Below are 16,687 nucleotides of genomic sequence, written 5' to 3' on the forward strand. Positions count from 1 at the left end.
CCAGGGCGGGCACAGGTGTGTACCTGGCTGGATGTTCTCCCGCACGATGGACACGTGGCGGTCCCGGTCCGGCCGCGTGTGCTCGTGCCAGAAGCCAATGACATGGCCCAGTTCGTGGACCACGATGCCGAACTTGTCACAGTTCTTGCCGATGGAGATGGCCTGGGGGCCCCCGCCGCGGCGACCCACGTAGGAGCAGCACCTGGAGGGCGGGGCCAGCTCAGGGGGGTGGTCCCGAGCTGGGGGAGTGCATCCACTCAGGGGCGGGGCCAGGCTGCAGGGGGTGGGCAGGGGGGCGGAGGGGCGGGGAGGGCCTGAAGCCGATCCCAAGGCTGTGCCCGGGGTGGGACGCGGGTGGGGGCTGTGGCCCAGGGTGCGGTGCCCGGCGGTCCGTGCTCACCCGCAGGGTCGGTAGGTGAACACGATGTAGCTATCCTCGTCGGTGCGCTCCAGGAAGGTGACACAGGTGTGCTTCTCCCAGTGCCTCATGGCTTGCCGGAAGACTGCCCGCTGGCTGCCTAGCAGAGGGGAACAAGCCAGGCTGTCACGGTGTCCCGCTGGGCCCTCCCTACCACGCCCCCCCCCGCCCTGCTCCCGGAGCGCCTGTGGACCCCCAGGTCACCCCAGGCAAGCCCCAGGTGCAGGCTGGGGCCCCCCCACCCCAGTCCCATGCTCACCAGTGAAGTTGCTCCCAATAACAAAGGGGATGACCCCATCAGGCCACACGCGCTCCGGTCTGGAGGTGGCTGCCCGCCGGCTCCGGCTCCGGCTCCGGGCCCGGCCTCTCCATCGCCCACGGGTGTCCCTCTGAGGCTGCCCACGGGTGTTCTGGCAGGTGGTGGTGGAAGAATTTTCTGGAAGGCCGAAAGGAAGGGATTGGGGGGGAATGAAGGGGGGACGGGGAGGCTTCTGTACTGACACATTTGCCTGCTTGCTGAAAGTGATTTGTCACCGCACGATCAATACTCTCAGGGCTTTCGGGGTCATTCGCAGACACGGGGAGCGCTGTGAGAACCAGAGTCGCCGCGCGTGCACGCGCCCGGTGGACACAGCGCCCTGCCGCGCCCGCTCTCTGTAAGCCAGGGTCTCTCTGGAAACGTATTTAGCGCCAGTCTTTCTCTTTTGCTGACGGTTCTGCCGTTCATAAGGCCCCCGGGCACAGGGCGGAAGGTCTGAATAGCGCCCCCAAGGACCTGCAGGCCGCCGCGTGCCGTGCAGAGAACAACAGCGCGTTATATCAGCGTGTGCAACATCAAGGGCTCAGTCCTGGCTAATTTGGCGTTCTCGGGGATGGCGTGTGCCACAGCCAAATAGCTCTGTCGTGCCCAGAGTGGCTCCCACAACTCGCCAGAACTCGCTGTGGCTGCGCCACAGCACGGTGGAGCCCGGAGCCCTCACCTGGGGCAGCTGAGGCTGGGAAAACGTCGCCTCTCGCCCTGTAACCCTCACCACCCAAGGTGTACACGGGGCTGTGCGTCCCCTTCGGTGCCCCAGAGTCTGGTTTCCACTGGACACGCCAGCTCTGTGGGATGCGGGCGAGCGCCGTTCTCCGCGAGTGGCCCAGGGAGAGAAGCTCGGGCCCCAGCTTTGCTCTGACTCACCTGGTGGACTGGGGGCAGAGCTCTCTGCGGGCTCTCAGCACCGCGTCCCAAGCCTGCGACGTGCCGCCGAGCAGCGACAAGGCTGGGAAGACCACCCGGCCCCACCTCCCTGCTGCCACCCTCTCAGCCACACTCATGTGCTGGGTGGGTGGCGAGGGGCTTGGGCCACAACCAGGGATCTGAAGGACCTACCCGGGCCAGCTGCGAGGCAGACATGTAAAGGAATCATTGCATTACAGCGTGCTAGGCAGGACGCGGACAGCGTGGCCACAGGGATGCAGAGGGGTGCCGTGCTGCCCAGGGGACAGCTGGGGGGGAGGGGTCACAGGGGGGCGTCTCAGCTGGATGCGCAGAAGCCAGGAAGGGTGACAGGGCCAGGACAAGTGTTGCAGAGGAGGAATGAGAAGGCTTGGGGTCCAGCCCCAGTTCTGCCACGGGCCGGCTGTGGGACACTGGGCAAGTCACTATACCTCTTCGAGTCTCGGTTTCCGGACCTGACACGGCCCTTTGAAGCGGTGTGGGGACAGTGGAGTTACATAACACTCTTGAAGGTGCTTTGTGAACTGTCAGCAGGAATAATGTTGGTGTTCAGCTCCCGGCGATGCCTACACTGACCACTCCTCCTCCCAAGGGAAGACCCGCCCGGGTGCTGGGTTCAAGCTCACGGCCTCTGTCCTGGGAGGGCCTGGCCGGGAACAGGGAGGGCCCTTGTTTCCCCAAGTCTGCAACCGGTTTCTGGGCCGGCGAGGGCCGGACTGTCCCTGGCGTACCTGCGGCTCTGATGGAAGACGTGCGGGCCGCGCGTGGCATCGCCCGGAAGGCCCACAGGTCCTCCTCATCCAGGGCGATGTCTCCGAGAAAGGCCGCTGGAGAGGAGAGAAGAGGCAGGGGCGTGGTTAATCCTCTGACCCAGCACCCCGCCGGTGGCTCCGGCCCCAGCCCCCACTGCACCCCGGGTCCCCAGAGGCCATCGGAGGAGGAAGAAGGGCAAGGAGGGCTGGGCTCTTGGAGTTTCTTGTTAAACCTCCAGCAGAGAGGGGGCGGGTGTTGGGCACAGAGTTAAGCACGTACTCGGGACACCACATCCCCTACTGGAGGGCCTGCTTCTGATTCCAGCTTCCTGCCAGTGTAGACCCTGGGAGACCACAAGTGATGGCTCAAGTCATTGGGTCCCTGCCACCCATGTGGGAGACCCACACTGAGTTCTGTGGTTCCTGGCTCTGGCCTGACCCAGCCCTGGCTGTCACAAGCATTTAGAGAAAAAAAAAAAAAAAAAAAGACAGCAGATGGGAAATCTCTCCATGTCTTTCTCTTTCTTTCTCTCTGCCTTTTAAATAAAAATAAATAAATATATTTTTTTAAAAACCTCAGCTAGGGCTGGAGTTCTGGCGCAGCAGGTAATGCCACCGCCTGTGACACCAGCATCCCATATGGATGCCAGTTCATGCCCGGCTGCTCCACTTCCGATCCAGCTCCCTGCTAACGCGCCTGGGAAAACCAGTGGAAGATAGTTCATGTGTTTGGGTCCCTGCACCCACGTGGGAGATGCAGATAAAACTCCTGGCTCCTGGCTCAGCCCTGGCCATTGCAGCCATCTAGGGAGTGAACCAGAGGATGGAAGATCTCTCTCTCCCTCTACCTCTCTATAATGCTGACTCTCAAATAAATAAAACTTAAGAAAAAAAAAAAAATCCTAGGCAAGTAGATGCCCAGCCCCTCGCAGACTGAATTCCACGAAGGCACAGTCAGGTCACTTGTTGCATCACGCTTGAGCCAATACTTACTTAGCCCCCGCGGGGGGCCAGGCACGGATCCAGGGACTGGCAAGAGCTGCCGGGGAACCAACCTCCAACCTTGCACACAAGTAAACAGATCCTGACCCAGAGAATCCCAGCTGCCAACGAGCACTCTGAAGAGAACGAAACCGGGGCAGATGGCAGCGTGGCTCCTCGTGGGCCCCCACCCTGGGCGCTGTGCTGAGCGTGCGATGTTCACGCAGCAGATGCAACCAAGGGGAGGGTGGGAAGTAAAACCGCAGGCCACACGGGCACGGGAGCAGACAGGCCTGTGCGGGAAACTGAGGCACGCCCTGGGAGCTTCCCAGCTGGGAGGAGAGGGCCCGGCGCCTCACAAGCCACTCGAATGCCAACCCCCAGAAACGTCCGCAGGAAAGCCTAGGAGGAGGACCGTCTCTGGAGCTAGGGAGGTCTATCTTCCTTGCGAGACGTCTGCAGCGTGAGAAGCAGAGGCCGTCGAAGCGGCTGCTTTTGGAAAAGGGCTCCACCCGCAGGGACAACTGCTTCCCATCCCGCCGAGCGCTGTTAACACACGGACTGTGTTAGCCCTGTGTTAAACCTGGACTTGCATCCAGGCTTCCCCTGCCCAGCTGGCCCCACTGGCCAGACACGGGCGGGGGGGGGGGCGGTTTCCCACGGGCGTCTGGTTGCAGCCACACCTGTGCCATCCAGGCAGAGCTGCACAAGTCGGGCACGGACATCCCCACACACAGACCAGTGCCCACCAGTGCCTGGGTGGAAGGCACTGGATGAGCCATGTGAATGAATGAAACACCACGCCGCCACGGACACCCTGCTCAACCAGACACGGATCAGCAGAACGTGGGACTGCCACGAGCCGTCCCCGAGCCCCCATCCACTCCACAGGGGGAAGAAACAGGCCCAGAGCCAAAATGATTTTTAGCCAAGACTGCACGGCCAGTCGCTGGAAAGGCCGGGCTTATAAAACTCAAGCCTCCCCACTCCCCGGGCAGGGACCACTGCATTCAAGTCCATATCCTCTCCAGAACCCAACTGTAACTACATAAATGCAAGAATCGGCATGCACGGGGCCGGCGCTGTGGCACAGTGGGTGCAGCCACCACCTGCAGTGCCAGCATCCCGTATGGATGCCAGTTCAAGACCTGGCTGTTCTACATCTGATCCAGCTCCCTGCTGTGGCCCGGAAGTGCAGTGGAGGATGGCCCAAGTGCTTGGGTCCCTGCACCCGCGTGGGAGACTAGGAAGAAGCACCTGGCTCCTGGCTTCGGATCGGCACAGCGCCAGCCATAATGGCCATTTAGGGGGTTACCAACGGAAGGAAGGCCTTTCTCTCTGTCTCTCTTTCTCACTGGCTACGACTCTATCTGTCAAAAAAAAAAAAAAAAAAACCACATATCCATGTGTAAGCTCCAAACACACACACCAAGCCCGATGCCCAGGAAGCCCGACAATGACACTTTACTGCTGAGGTCCGTGCAGCACTTTCTGGTTGACCAGGTGCTCTGCCATGACCGAGGGCATGGAATCCTAACCCTCCCCCCAGCCAGCCACAGTCTGCTGAGGGTCCCGACACCAATGCTGGGACAGAGGTGCAGACCGCACCCCACCCCCCGCCCTCCTTTTCCAAATCAATGCTTGCCCAGGAGGGGAAATGACTTGCTCAAGGCCCCCAGCTTGATGAGCAGCCAGTGGGTCAGCACAGAGGTACCACGAGGACGAGGGATGGGAGGCACTTGCAGATTCGTCCATGCCAACGTCTACCTCCCTGCACCACTGCTCGGACACTCACCTCCCCACTCCCACATCTACGCCACCCCTGGGTCCGGTCACCCCTCAGCGTCCAAGAGGGCTGCTTCCAGGACTCCCCTCCCCCACATACCCCAATCCCCGGATGCTCAAGCCCCTCATGCAAAACAGTACCCTGTGTGCACAGAACCCACACGCATCTTCCCGTATGCACAAAACCGTCTCTGGTCGGGACACCGAACACCATGGCAATGCTTTGTAAATAGCTGTCACGCTGCAGGAGCAGGTGACAAAGCGAAAGGAAGGTCTGGATGTGTCCAGTACAGGAACAGAAAATTTTTTTTCCTATTTTCCATCCTTGGGCGGCTGAGTTTGCCGTTGTAGATGCCAGGGGGCGGTGGCTGGCCATTCGCAGCAGCCTCTGGGCTCCAGGGTCAGGCAGCCGGGCTGCCGCTCGGCGGCAAGCCGTGGAAACTCCATTAAGCCTCCACAGAGAGGGGCTAGGAACAGAGGAATGAGGCCCGCCCGGCGCCTGGAGCAGAGCGAGTACCCCCTACTGGGCCACTCTCCCAGTACCCCAACAACAGCGCCCAGAAGCTCCAGGCCGACGCACCCCCTTCTCAGGGCACACGGGGTCAGCTGCCCCTGTCCCCTGCTTGAGGCCACAGGCCAGCACAGACCTGTGGGTCCCAGGGCAGGCAGAGCACAGCTGGGAGCGGGCACCCCGTGGTGGGAATGTCATGGCCGAGGAATGCGTGGGAACAGGGTAGGGGTGGGGAGGGGTGGGCAGAGAGCCTGTGGCCAGGAGCTAGGCCTGAGGGATGAGGTCACCAGGGAATCTGGGTGCTGGGGGGGGGGGTCCAGGATGCCCTCCTGACGCAAAGGAAAACCCCCGAGGTCAGGGCCAGGGCACTGATAATTCTCCACAGGGATTGAAGTTGCTCTCTGCTTCCCGGCAGTCAACGAGCCAGACAGGGGCACTCGTGGCTGCTCCACAGGAAGTGGAAAGCCACATCCCTGCGCCTGGCCTGGGAAGAAGGTTTCCTCCTCCAGGCGGCCTCTGGACTCCAGCCTCTGCAGCCCTGGGCAGGCAGGGCATCGCCTCGCGGGGGCACAGGGCGAGCAGCCCAGCGGGTGCCCCTGTCCCACATGAGCACCCCTTCTAGCTGGGGAGGATGCGCCCTAGGCCTCGCGGACACACGAGGGCCTCACACTCACACCTACTGCACAGGTGAACAGGAGGGAGCGCACTCACACACTCGGCCCCGGCATCATCAAACCCGCAAAGGGCGGCAGGTGCACACACCTCACTAGCCACACCCCCCAAAGACAGAAGGGCTTGGAAATGGCTGGGGGGGAGGGGCGTGATGAGGGCCAGGCGCTGAGGCTCCCAGACTAAACTGCTGGCTGAGATGCCCACGTGTTACATCAGAGAGCCCGGGTTTGAAGCCCTGATCCAGCTTCCTGATTGTGCGCACCCTGAAAGGGAGCCGGTGGTGGCTCGGGCGCCTAGTGGGTCCCTGTCACCCACACAGGAGACCCAACTGGAGTTGCCGGGCTCCTGGCATTTGGGGAATGAACAGGAATGAGAGACAAGAAGACTGAGAGACACACAGCGCGAGAGATTGGCTGCGGCCCCGGAGCAGCCCGTGTCACTGTCTCTCCGATGTCTCCTCCCCAGATCCATGGTGAAAGCGGAACTCTGCAGAGTGTCTGCTTCCCGGGAAGACCACCAGTCCCCTCATCCAGAGCCCAGGGCGCTGTGTGGCTCTGCGTCCTCCCTCCAGGCACTGGGAGAGAAGCTGACTCAGGGGGGCAGGGCACGGTGGGCGGGTGACTCACTCGGCGCGTCTGCGAGGGGCTGTGCTCTGCGGAGAGCAGAGACGGCCTCCTGACCTCCGGGGCCTGCCTGCTCCGCCTCGCACACCCTCTGAGGGCCACGTCACTGGCTCTGGACCACGCGGGAATCCACCATGGCCCACAGCCTGCCTCTGGGGGTCCTTCCCGGCTGGCCATCTGGGGCAGCCAAACAGGGCTGGGCATCACGGGGGCAGGACGCCCCCTCGAGTCTTGGCATCTTACCTGGAAGTCCCCCAGGTGAGGGAGAGGGGGAGCAGGCTTGGGGGCCAGCTCTGAGCATACCCCCAGACCTCCCTGGCTTCCCATGCCTGGGACCCCTATGGGGGATCAAGGGTCTATACACCGCCCTCGCTGGGACAGTAACCGTACCTGGGACAGGAAGAACCAGACAGACTTCAAAGGAAGGGGACCTGGCTCTCCTTGGGACCCCTGAGAGGTCACAGGAAGCTGGGGGGGGGGGGGGGAATGATCTCATTCCAGGCCCTCAGAAGAGGAGAGAGCTGAGTGGGCAGAGGTCAGCTGGCAGACCAGTGCTGTCACCTGTTGCAGCCAGAGGTGCAGCCTGGGCACCCGTGTCTTGAGGGCAGGGCCATGGAATCTGTTAGAGAGCGGCACGTGTGTGCAGAAGCCTGGAACGCCTGTCCCAGCTTCCTCCAGGGGTGGGCAGCGGGTCAGATGCATCTGTCACACCCAAACGGGTTGCCTGCCGTGACCCTGCACTTGGCCTGGTCAGGCCCGGGACCGCTTGGCCACCCCCAGGCCTGGCCCAGCTCTGCGCCAGCCTCGCTTCACCCTGGTGGAGAGCCTGCTCCCCCGCCCTGCCTCGCTGGAAGCTCCAGTTCAGCTGGCCCCACCCTAGCATGAAATCTGAGACCGGGTCTAGAGCCCTCAGCCTCTTGCTGTTCCCCAAATCACTCCCATTTCCTAGCACAAGGGAAAGTCGTCAGAGTGGCTTCCCACCCAGTTGTTTTTAAAAAAATATTTTATTTGTTAAAAGGCAGAGATACAGAGAGACAGACAGACAGAGATCTTCCATCCGCTGGTTCACTTCCCCAGATGGCCACAATGGCCACAATGGCCACAATGGCCAGGGCTGGGCCAGGGTGAAGCCAGGAGCTGCTTCCAGGTCTCCCATGTGGGTGACAGGAGCTGAAGCACTTGGGCCCTCCTCTGCTGCTTTCCCAGGCACATGAGCAGGGAGCCAGATGGGAAGTGGAGCAGCCAGGACTTGAACTGGCGCCCACATAGGATGCTGGCCCTGCAGGCAGCAGCTTTATCCACTGCGCCACAACGCTGGCCCCTTTCAACCCGTTCCTTAAGGCCCTGACCCAGACTGTATCTGCCATGAAGACCTCTTGACCCTTCTCAGTGCCCCCCACCGTGCACGGCCCCCAGCCAGCTCCAGGGCCGCAGAGGGGGCCAGAGGCACCCTGCCCCGAGACGCTGCCCACACGGGGGTCTGTGAGCTATGTCCCTGTGTGTCCTCCAAGGCTGGGGCCTGCCTTACCTGTCTCTGCCCCTCCCACGACAGGCATTCGTGGGGTGGGCTGAGCTTGAGGCCACAAGAGACAGAGATTTATTTTTTTTTCCTGGTCAGCTTTTGGAATACCTGCGTGTCCACAGGAGATACCTTGGGGCCGGGACTGATGAAGTTCCCGTGGGTTTCACTTACACCTTCTAACACGTGGCCAATTCAGACATCACTCTTTTTTTTTTTTTTTTTTTGACAGGCAGAGTGGACAGTGAGAGAGAGAGACAGAGAGAAAGGTCTTTCTTTGCCGTTGGTTCACCCTCCAATGGCCGCCGCGGCCGGCGCGCTGAGGCCGGCGCACCGCGCTGATCCGATGGCAGGAGCCAGGAGCCAGGTGCTTTTCCTGGTCTCCCATGGGGTGCAGGGCCCAAGCACCTGGGCCATCCTCCACTGCACTCCCGGGCCACAGCAGAGGGCTGGCCTGGAAGAGGGGCAACCGGGACAGAATCCGGCGCCCCAACCGGGACTAGAACCCGGTGTGCCGGCGCCGCTAGGCAGAGGATTAGCCTAGTGAGCCGCGGCGCCGGCCCTCAGACATCACTCTTGATAATTTGGGGCACGACACAAAGTCGCATGGTGTGGAATCTTCCACCTGTGGCGTCCTACCAGTGCCCCCCCCCCCAGAAGTTTTGGCTCCTGGATTTTGGATTCGGGAGGCCCTCCCCGCAGATCGGCTGATGGCGATGAGTGACACAGGATGGGGACACTCTCCTTTCCTGAAGCCAAGCTCTGTCACATCCTCTCCAAAAATAACTGAAGTGACAGTCTGACGCGCAGCCAACAGGGGGTGGGAAGCCAACATTTATTTAGTACTTCCAGCATTCCTCCCACCGAGACACGGTTTCCTTTCCCAGGTGAGGTCGCTGGCGTCTGGGCAGCACAGGTGAGGTGCCCACTCGGGGCAGCCCCTCCGTGGCCAGTCCGGGACGCAGAGCCAGCACTGCCTGCCTCCCGTGCCCACGCTCCGTGCTCACCGCCTCCCGCCCACCCCCTGGCGCCCAGCGAGAAAGAGGACAGCTCCCAGCTCCAGTCCAGCAGGTGTGGAGGAGGAAGGGCTGAGGGACTCGGCTTCTCCTTCCTCCCACTCGTGAGTCTCCTATTCCTGTCTGGGATCCACTTGCCCACAGAGGAGTACCAGGGCAGGGAGCACCTCGAACAGAGTCCCCGTGGGGTCAGGACCAGAGCGACCTGCCCCTCCCCCCCGCCCCGGTAGGCCCCTTGCACCCAACACACTAGGAATGGTGCCACTGCCCTGGCTCCGGCTAGTTCGTGACAGGCTCAAGTCTGAGCTACAGGCAGGAGGCAGAGGATCAGTTCTGCTATCTTGTCCCGCGTGTCCCGCTCATCGGACGGGACCCAAGTGCCTGGCCACCCCATCGCTCCAGGGGAAGGACCCTTGTGGCCCGGGCAGGAGTGAAGTTGCACAGGGTCTCATGCACCCAGGACACACACACACACACACACACACAGTGGGGCACACGGCTGCCCATCCACCTCTGGCGCACTGACACAGAAAAGTCAGGGTTCTCTTTGTGTTTCCCCGGCTCCCCACCCTACCCTGGGCCCGGGAGGGGCCTCAGGGCACGACAGGGGCAAAGGAAAGTCCCCCCCACCCCCGCCTGGGCTCCCTGCCTTTTTGACATCTGTCTCCTGCATTCCCCATAGGAAAGCTGCTGCCACTGGCACCACGCACGGGATACCCAAAGAGCCAGATCCCAAGGGACCCCTGGAAAAACTCCGTTCCTCCCGGTGGGCTGGGGTGGGGGTCCCGGGAGCCCTGCTCCCAGGAGATGCAGGCCTCCGAGCGAGAGGAGGGCAAGGGGGAAGGCACGCCTGGCACACACAGACACACAGACAGACACACGGTCTGGCCAGCAAAGTTGCTTGCAAAAGCCTCGGCTTCCCCGCCGGCTGCTTTCTCCCGGGACCCAGGAAGATTTCCCCGGGAATCCTCGCTGAGGACCGCGGGCAGCGGCAGCGGCTTCCACAAACTGCAGCAAAACTTCGCTCCTCAAAGTCCCCCAAACTTCCCCTCCCTCTCTCCCTCGCTCTTTTGTTCCCCACTGCATTGCCAACCAGGCAGCTCCCGGCTTCCCACACTGGACTGTCCCCCCCCCCCCCACTCCAACCCCAAACCCTAAGCCCGCGCGCCCCGGACGCCCGCCCGCCCGCCCGCCCGCAGGGGGCCCGGGCCGGGGGGCGGCGCTTACCCGCCTTGCAGGGGTCTTTGTAGTTCAGGGGCTCCGGGTCGTCCTCCTCGCCCAGGTCATAGGTGTAGTCGGCCAAATCCAGCGGCCGGCCGGGGCGCGCGGGCAGCAGCAGCAGCAGCAGCAGCAGCAGCGGCGGCGGCGGTGGCGGCGGCGGGCGGGCCACGCCGGGCATGCTGGCGGCGCGGGGCGCGCGGGGCGCGCGGGGCGCGGGGCGGCGGTCGCCCGGCGCGGGAGCCGGCGGGAGGGAGGCGGCCGACGGCGGGCAGGGGAGGCGCTGCCCTCGGGCCGGCGCGCGCTCGCTCGCTCGCTCGCTCGCTCTCTCGCTCGCTCCCCCCGCGCCTCCCCTTCCCTCCTTCCTGTCTCCCGCCCCCCGCGCGCCGGCCGGCCGCCTCGCCCTCGCTCGCGGCCCGCTCCTCCGCGCCTCTCCCCGGCCTGCTCCCCTCTTTCTCTCTCGCCTTTTGCTCCCGCTTCGCCTCCCTCGCTCCCTCCTCCCCCCCCCCCTTTTTAGGGAGAGGAGCCCGCTGGAGGGCGGGTTCTCGCCCGAGCCTGGCCCGCCTCGGGGCCGGGACTGTGCGGCCGGGCCGGGCCGGGCGGCGCGCCAGCCGGGGGCGGGGAAGGCGACGAGCCGCGCCGCCCCGGAGGGGGCTCGGGGCCGTCCGGGGCCCGGGAGGGGCGCGCGGCGCGGCAGCTCCGGGCAGGGGCCCCCTAGCGGCAGCTCTCCGGCCGGCGGGACACGCTGTCCGGTCGCTCACTCGCTCTCCCCCTGCCGCCTCCGGCCGCGGCGCCCTGCGCTCCGCTCCCGGACCCGCGCGCTCCCTCCTGTCGGTGGCCGTGGGGCTCGACATCTCTCTGCCCTCCCCGGGTCTCGCCGTCCGTCCGGAGGCTCCACCTGGGGGCGCCTGGCGCCCGCGGACGGCTCGCGGATCGCGGCCCCACTGCCCCTTCTGCGTCGCCCCGGGGCGCACCCAGTCCCCCAGCCCTCGGGGACAGAGGCGGCCGGCCTGCGCGCGCGTCGCAGGACACGAATCCGAGCTTTGTTTTCAGTCAGCTTGCTTTATTCTCCTGTGGCGGGGGTCCCCCCACCCCTGGGCCCTGGGGGCTGCCTCTCCCCGCAGCTCCGGTCGCCCACGGCCGGCCCTGGAGGTGCGGGCAGACGCAGCGTCCTGCCTCTTGGCGGAAGACCCTTCTGCTGGCGGGTCCCTCCTGACCCCCTCGGGGCTTCCGCAGACCCTGCGTGACAGGCAAAGGCACGTTGTCCTGTCTGGTGCCCGATGGAGAGGGAGAGGGAGTGAGCCTGGCTGGGTCCCCAGCGCCTGGTCCGCCGCAGGTGGCCGGTGGCCCAAGCCCTCCTCCACCTGCTCACCTGAGTCCTAGATGTAGATGAGAGGCACCTCCCCACACAGGGTGCTCACGGCTGCGCCCAGGAAGGCCAGCTCTCCTCCGGAGGACGCCGGGCCTGCGGCTGGCCCCTTGTCCTGGCCCCGCTGAGTGGGAGGCTCTGCAGGGTTGGCCTGGGAAGAATACCGACTTGGAGTCTGGGGACCCAGAGCCTGTCACACCTGCAGCCCTTATTGGTGGGACCTTAGGCAGGGCTGCGTGGGCTCAGCTGAGGCCATGCGCTTGGAGGAGGGGGAACAGGTAGGGGAGGCAGGTGCAGGTGAGGATGGAGAGGTGGGCACTCACTTGGGCATGCCTTACAGGTGACAAGTACCTTCATCATCTCAAGTGTGGCCTGGGAGGCAGACAGCCCCCACCCCTCACCCACACACCCACCTGGAATTTTCTAGCCAGAGCCTCCAGACTGGGGATGCTGTCTGGAGCCATCTTCATGAGGTAGCAGCAGGTTCCCGGGGCTGGCTTATAGGCGATCAGGAGCTGGGTGTGACATGCTACAGGTCAGTCGAGAGGCCCCCTGCCTCGCTCACTGCCTACCCCTGCGCTCACCCAGCCACTGGGTTGGACACAGGAGTCCTGTTGGAATCTGGGTTTCAGGCCTTCCCTCTACCCCCCACCCAGGGAGAGGGGGGAGAGGCAGATATGATGAAGCGGCACAGCCTGTGGCCCTAGGGGTGCAGGCAGCCTACCCGCTGGTAGTCGCAGGTGACAATGCCGGTGGAGCCGATGGGGAAAGTGGCCGTGGTGCCCGCCCACTCGCTCAGTGCCAGGCGCTGCTGGACCTCCGGCGCCCCGATGCTCATCTCTAGGACCTGGGGGAGACGTTCCTGGCACTCCTGTCCCCCACTCCAGTGCCCATGGCCCCCTCCCCTCTCTTTACCCAGATGCAGTTTCTTTCTCTGCAGAGAGAGCTCAGGGGCCCGAGTGGAAGCCCAGGCCAGGTTGGCCCGCCCCCATCTCCGCCCCTCTCCCTCCACACTGCGCCCTGGCATTCCCCTGGCCCAGCCCACCCAGCTCCAGGGCAGCTTGCCCCCACCCTCACCCACCCGCTGCTCACCCCAGCCCCGCGCCTGCTCACCATCTCGGTGTGTTTCTGGCTCATGTGGAGCCCCATGAGCAGGGCCCCCACAATCACCACGACCACGAGGACCACCACGACGACCACAATGAGAAGACGTTTGAGGTGCACTGGGCAGCAGGGGATGCCGAAGCGGCCCCGGGGAGCTGCTGAGTAGTCCTGCCGGCAGGGGGCAGCAGTGAGACCCGTGCCAGCTGGACACCTCGGCCACACGCACACTCAGAAGGTTGGACCACCAAAGCCACATAGATGCACACACACACTCAGAGGGATAGACAGCCAAAGCCACACACGCGTGCTCACACAGACACACTCAGAGCCAACACCACACGTGCACACACCCACTCATACACATGCACCCAGAGGGATGGACAGCCAACGCCAATGCCACCCATGTGCAGGGGAGGGCTGTGACGACCAGAGGAGGCTCCCTGGAAGAAGTGACCTGGATTCTAGCAAACCCAAGGCCTCGTGTGCAGGGACCCAGGGTGGCCTGTTTGGCCAGGGCTCGTCTCCTGCTATTTCTCCGAATTCCCTGGCACCCAGCCATAGCCAGACCCTGTGTTCCACAGATGGCCCAGGCTCGCCTACACTGCCGTGCCTTCATCCACACTCCCCCACCTTCCTGCAAAGCCCTCCTGCTCTACCTGGACAGCTCCTCTGTATTTTCTGGCTCTACCTGCCTTCTCTCTGGAAGCTTCGTGCAACCCCCTGAGTACTCAGTGGCTCCTCCCTCCACTACCCTCTCCATTTTTTTAATAAAAGAGACCTTAGATTTGTGTTTAATGCTTTATTTATTTGTTTGAAAGGCAGAATTTCAGATTGATAGATAGATAGAGATCTCCCATCCATTGGTTCATTCCCCAGTGGCCCTGGGCTGATCCAGGCCAAAGCCAGAAGCCTGGAACTCCATCCAGATCTCTCACATGGGTGGCAGGGACACAAGTACTCGGGCCATCCTCCACTGCTCTCCCAGGCACATTAGCAGGGAGCTGGATCAGAAGCGGAACAGCCGAGACTTGAACCTGCGCCCATATGGGATGGTGGTGTCGCAGGTGATGCCTCAGCCTGCTGTGCCACGACGCTGGCCTCCCGGCCCACTCCACTGACCAGTCCCTGTGATGGCCGTCACCTCCTTATACTGGAATTATTGTCTCCCCCAGGGACTCTGTCTCAGTGGCCTTAAGAGTCCCCATCTTAACTAGGAGGGTGGAGGAGGCAGGGTCCCACACACACCTGCACACACGCGCGCTCCCATGCACTCACCGGTGGGCTCTCCATCAAGGCCTCTTTGCTGCCCATGTCCATCTTGCCACAGGTGCCCGCCTCTCCTCGCCTCCTGGGTATGACCAGGGCTTTATATGTGCTCGTGCGGAGAGAGGGCAGAGGTGAAGGACCGGGCCCCCTGTCTGCCAGCCAAGTCCTTGACTTTGAAGCCTGTTTGTTCCTGGCCCTCCAGAGCCAAGGCCCTGATAAGCCAGCTACAAGTGCCCCCAAGGGCCCTTGGCCCTGGCACGTGAGCTCCCTCTTCCCGCACGGCAGCGAGCCTGGGTGTGCCGAGCAAACTTGCCCCTCGGCCATCGGCAGCGCTCACCATGGGTGTCTCCTGGCCGGCCTGCCTGTCTTGCTGGCACCTGCCCTCGCAACCCTTGTTCTGCTGCCAGGCGGAACCACTCAGGCGGCCAAGGGTCTGACCGCCCGCCACACCTGCCAGCAGAATTTCTAGGGGTGAGTTCGGGGTAGGGGGCGGAGGAGCCAACATCAGCAGACCCTGAAAGGATTTAGGGTGGGGGCGCAGGAGGGCTCCTGGGTGTGCACTTCTCTGGGAGGGCCGGATTCCCGCTCTATGCATTCCGCCTCACACGTGGCCTGCCTGACCTCAGGCTAGCCCCCAGTCATTCTTTTCTGTTTGGAAACTCTGTGCCCGCCAGTGGAAAACTCTTACTCATGTGCACTGCTCCACTCTTTGCTAGATGGCAGACGCGGCTCCCTCAACCCCGACGGCCTTGCACAGGGCTGGGTGTGGTTACTGGCCGCCTCCCAGTCTCCCTGTTCTTAGCTGTGCCTGCTTGCTCCACACTGCCGATCATCGCCAACATCCGGCTGCACTCTGCATTTCATATTCTCTGGTCCCAAGGGCATTCCAGAGGGCTACTCACCCCACTCTGTCCCCTTTCTGACCTCGTCACCACCACCCCAAACCCAGCCGCCATTCTCCCTCTCCTACGTCCTTCCCCAAAGCCGTGGCCGTGGCTCACTCTCGGATCGGCCGCTGGCTTCGCGGGGGATGGTACCTTTCCGCCTGGGCTCCCCTTCCCTCTGGGAGCCAAGTGAGCTGGGAAGCCCCTTCACCTTGGAGCTGCCATGAGGGTGTCAACTCAGAGCCCAGCACCTCCCTCTCCCGGCCTCCTCTCCTTGAGCGTATCACTCCTAGCCCTGTCCCCTGCCTCACTCACACCACGACCCTGCCTTCAGGCCACCAGCTGGACCCTCCCCACTCTCCAGCCCTGGCACAAGGACCCTCTCTCCTCTCCAGGTTGCACAACAGCACAACCTCTGCTCTGAGGGCCCCTGAGCAGCCCCAGGAGGAGAGAGGAAAGGAAGTGTTTGCTCTCACCGCCTTCCTCACTCCCAAACGCCCCTTTAAATATTTGCCAAAGCCTCCGGCAGCCACAGAGGATCCCCCGATGGGTGAGAGGACAGAGGAGGAGGAGGGGGCACAGGGAGCAGGAAGAGACCAGCATCCTCCTCTCGGCTCAGCCTCAGCCGAGTGCAGGTGTCAGATGTAGGAGCCGGCCCAATGGCCGTGCCCACCCCTGCCTGCTCCCCAGAGCCCCCTCCGCCCGGTTGTCCTGGCAACGCTGGGATCAATGGCTGACTCAGGAGTACTGGGGCTGAGCCAGGTGGGCAGCTTGCCAGGGAGAGAGCCAGCAGGAGCAGCAGGCACCTAAGGGTCCCTGCAGGCATCCTGTGGGGGCCGTATCATCCAGCTGTGGGGCTTGTTCTGAGTGGGGGTTATCAGAAAGGGCTGCCAAAGTCACTGATTTTCTTGGAAAGCCTCGGCTCTCTCCTGGGTCCTCAACCTCCCCCCTCCCACCCCCCACAGGCCACCCATCCTTGGGCTGAGGTTCTTACAAGGTTCATGGCTATTTTAAACTCTTTCTTTCTGGGGACTGGTGCTATGGCATAGTGGGTAGAGCCACTGTCTGCAGTGCCAGCATCCCATATGGGCGCCAGTTCAAGTCCCAGCTGCTCTACTTCCCATCCAGCTCCCTGCTAATGAGCCTGGGAAAGCAGTAGTGGATGGCCCAAGAAGCTCCAAGTTCCTGGCTTCAGATCAGCCCAGCTCCAGTTGTGGACATTTGGGGGAGTGAAACAGCGAATGGAAGACCTCTCTCTCCTCTCTGCCTCTCTGTAACTCTGCCTTTCAAATAAGTAAATAAATCTTTTTTAAAAATTAAAATTTTGTTTTTCTTTTTGAAGATGCT

The 16,687-nt window shown here is 63.0% G+C and overlaps 2 protein-coding genes across 8 annotated transcripts in view; both read right to left on the reverse strand.

Moving 5' to 3' along the window:
- The window catches only part of BMP1 (bone morphogenetic protein 1), a 38,567-nt gene extending 27,658 nt beyond the window's left edge, over positions 1 to 10,909 (reverse strand). For 2 of the 6 annotated variants that reach the window (XM_017338316.4, XM_089302250.1), the window contains exons 1-6: positions 10,727 to 10,909; positions 2,372 to 2,467; positions 2,072 to 2,164; positions 678 to 854; positions 401 to 518; positions 24 to 202 (exon numbers count right to left, since the gene is read on the reverse strand). In XM_017338316.4, the coding sequence (XP_017193805.3) occupies positions 24 to 202; positions 401 to 518; positions 678 to 854; positions 2,072 to 2,164; positions 2,372 to 2,467; positions 10,727 to 10,898 (835 nt within the window). In that variant the 5' untranslated portion in view covers positions 10,899 to 10,909. Of the gene's footprint in view, positions 1 to 23; positions 240 to 400; positions 519 to 677; positions 855 to 2,071; positions 2,165 to 2,371; positions 2,468 to 10,726 lie in introns of all 6 variants that reach the window. The other 4 variants (XM_051836765.3, XM_089302253.1, XM_089302252.1 and 1 more) reach the window with 3 other exon arrangements.
- Positions 10,910 to 11,759: 850 nt separating this feature from the next.
- Positions 11,760 to 14,533, reverse strand: SFTPC (surfactant protein C). Of its 2 annotated transcripts, none has more exons than XM_008249865.5 (6): positions 14,466 to 14,533; positions 13,200 to 13,358; positions 12,811 to 12,933; positions 12,500 to 12,601; positions 12,090 to 12,237; positions 11,760 to 11,956 (listed from the first exon to the last, which is right to left on the reverse strand). In XM_008249865.5, exons 1-5 carry the CDS (start codon positions 14,505 to 14,507, stop codon positions 12,097 to 12,099), a joined length of 567 nt encoding a protein of 188 aa, XP_008248087.3. In that variant the 5' UTR covers positions 14,508 to 14,533; the 3' UTR covers positions 11,760 to 11,956; positions 12,090 to 12,096.
- Between the last annotated feature and the right edge of the window lie 2,154 nt (positions 14,534 to 16,687).

This window comes from Oryctolagus cuniculus, chromosome 8 (genome assembly GCF_051225735.1).
Source record: "Oryctolagus cuniculus isolate XC-2025 breed Fujian yellow rabbit chromosome 8, ASM5122573v1, whole genome shotgun sequence".
Lineage (NCBI taxonomy): Eukaryota > Metazoa > Chordata > Mammalia > Lagomorpha > Leporidae > Oryctolagus > Oryctolagus cuniculus.

Excerpts from the sequence above, each read along its gene's own strand:
- SFTPC (XM_008249865.5), bottom strand. The coding sequence starts at position 14,507 with ATGGACATGGGCAGCAAAGAGGCCTTGATGGAGAGCCCACCG. Across the intron at positions 13,359-14,465 it reads CCTTGATGGAGAGCCCACCG|GACTACTCAGCAGCTCCCCG; the intron begins GTGAGTGCATGG and ends CCCTGCCGGCAG. Across the intron at positions 12,602-12,810 it reads TCACCTGCGACTACCAGCGG|CTCCTGATCGCCTATAAGCC; the intron begins GTAGGCTGCCTG and ends TGTCACACCCAG.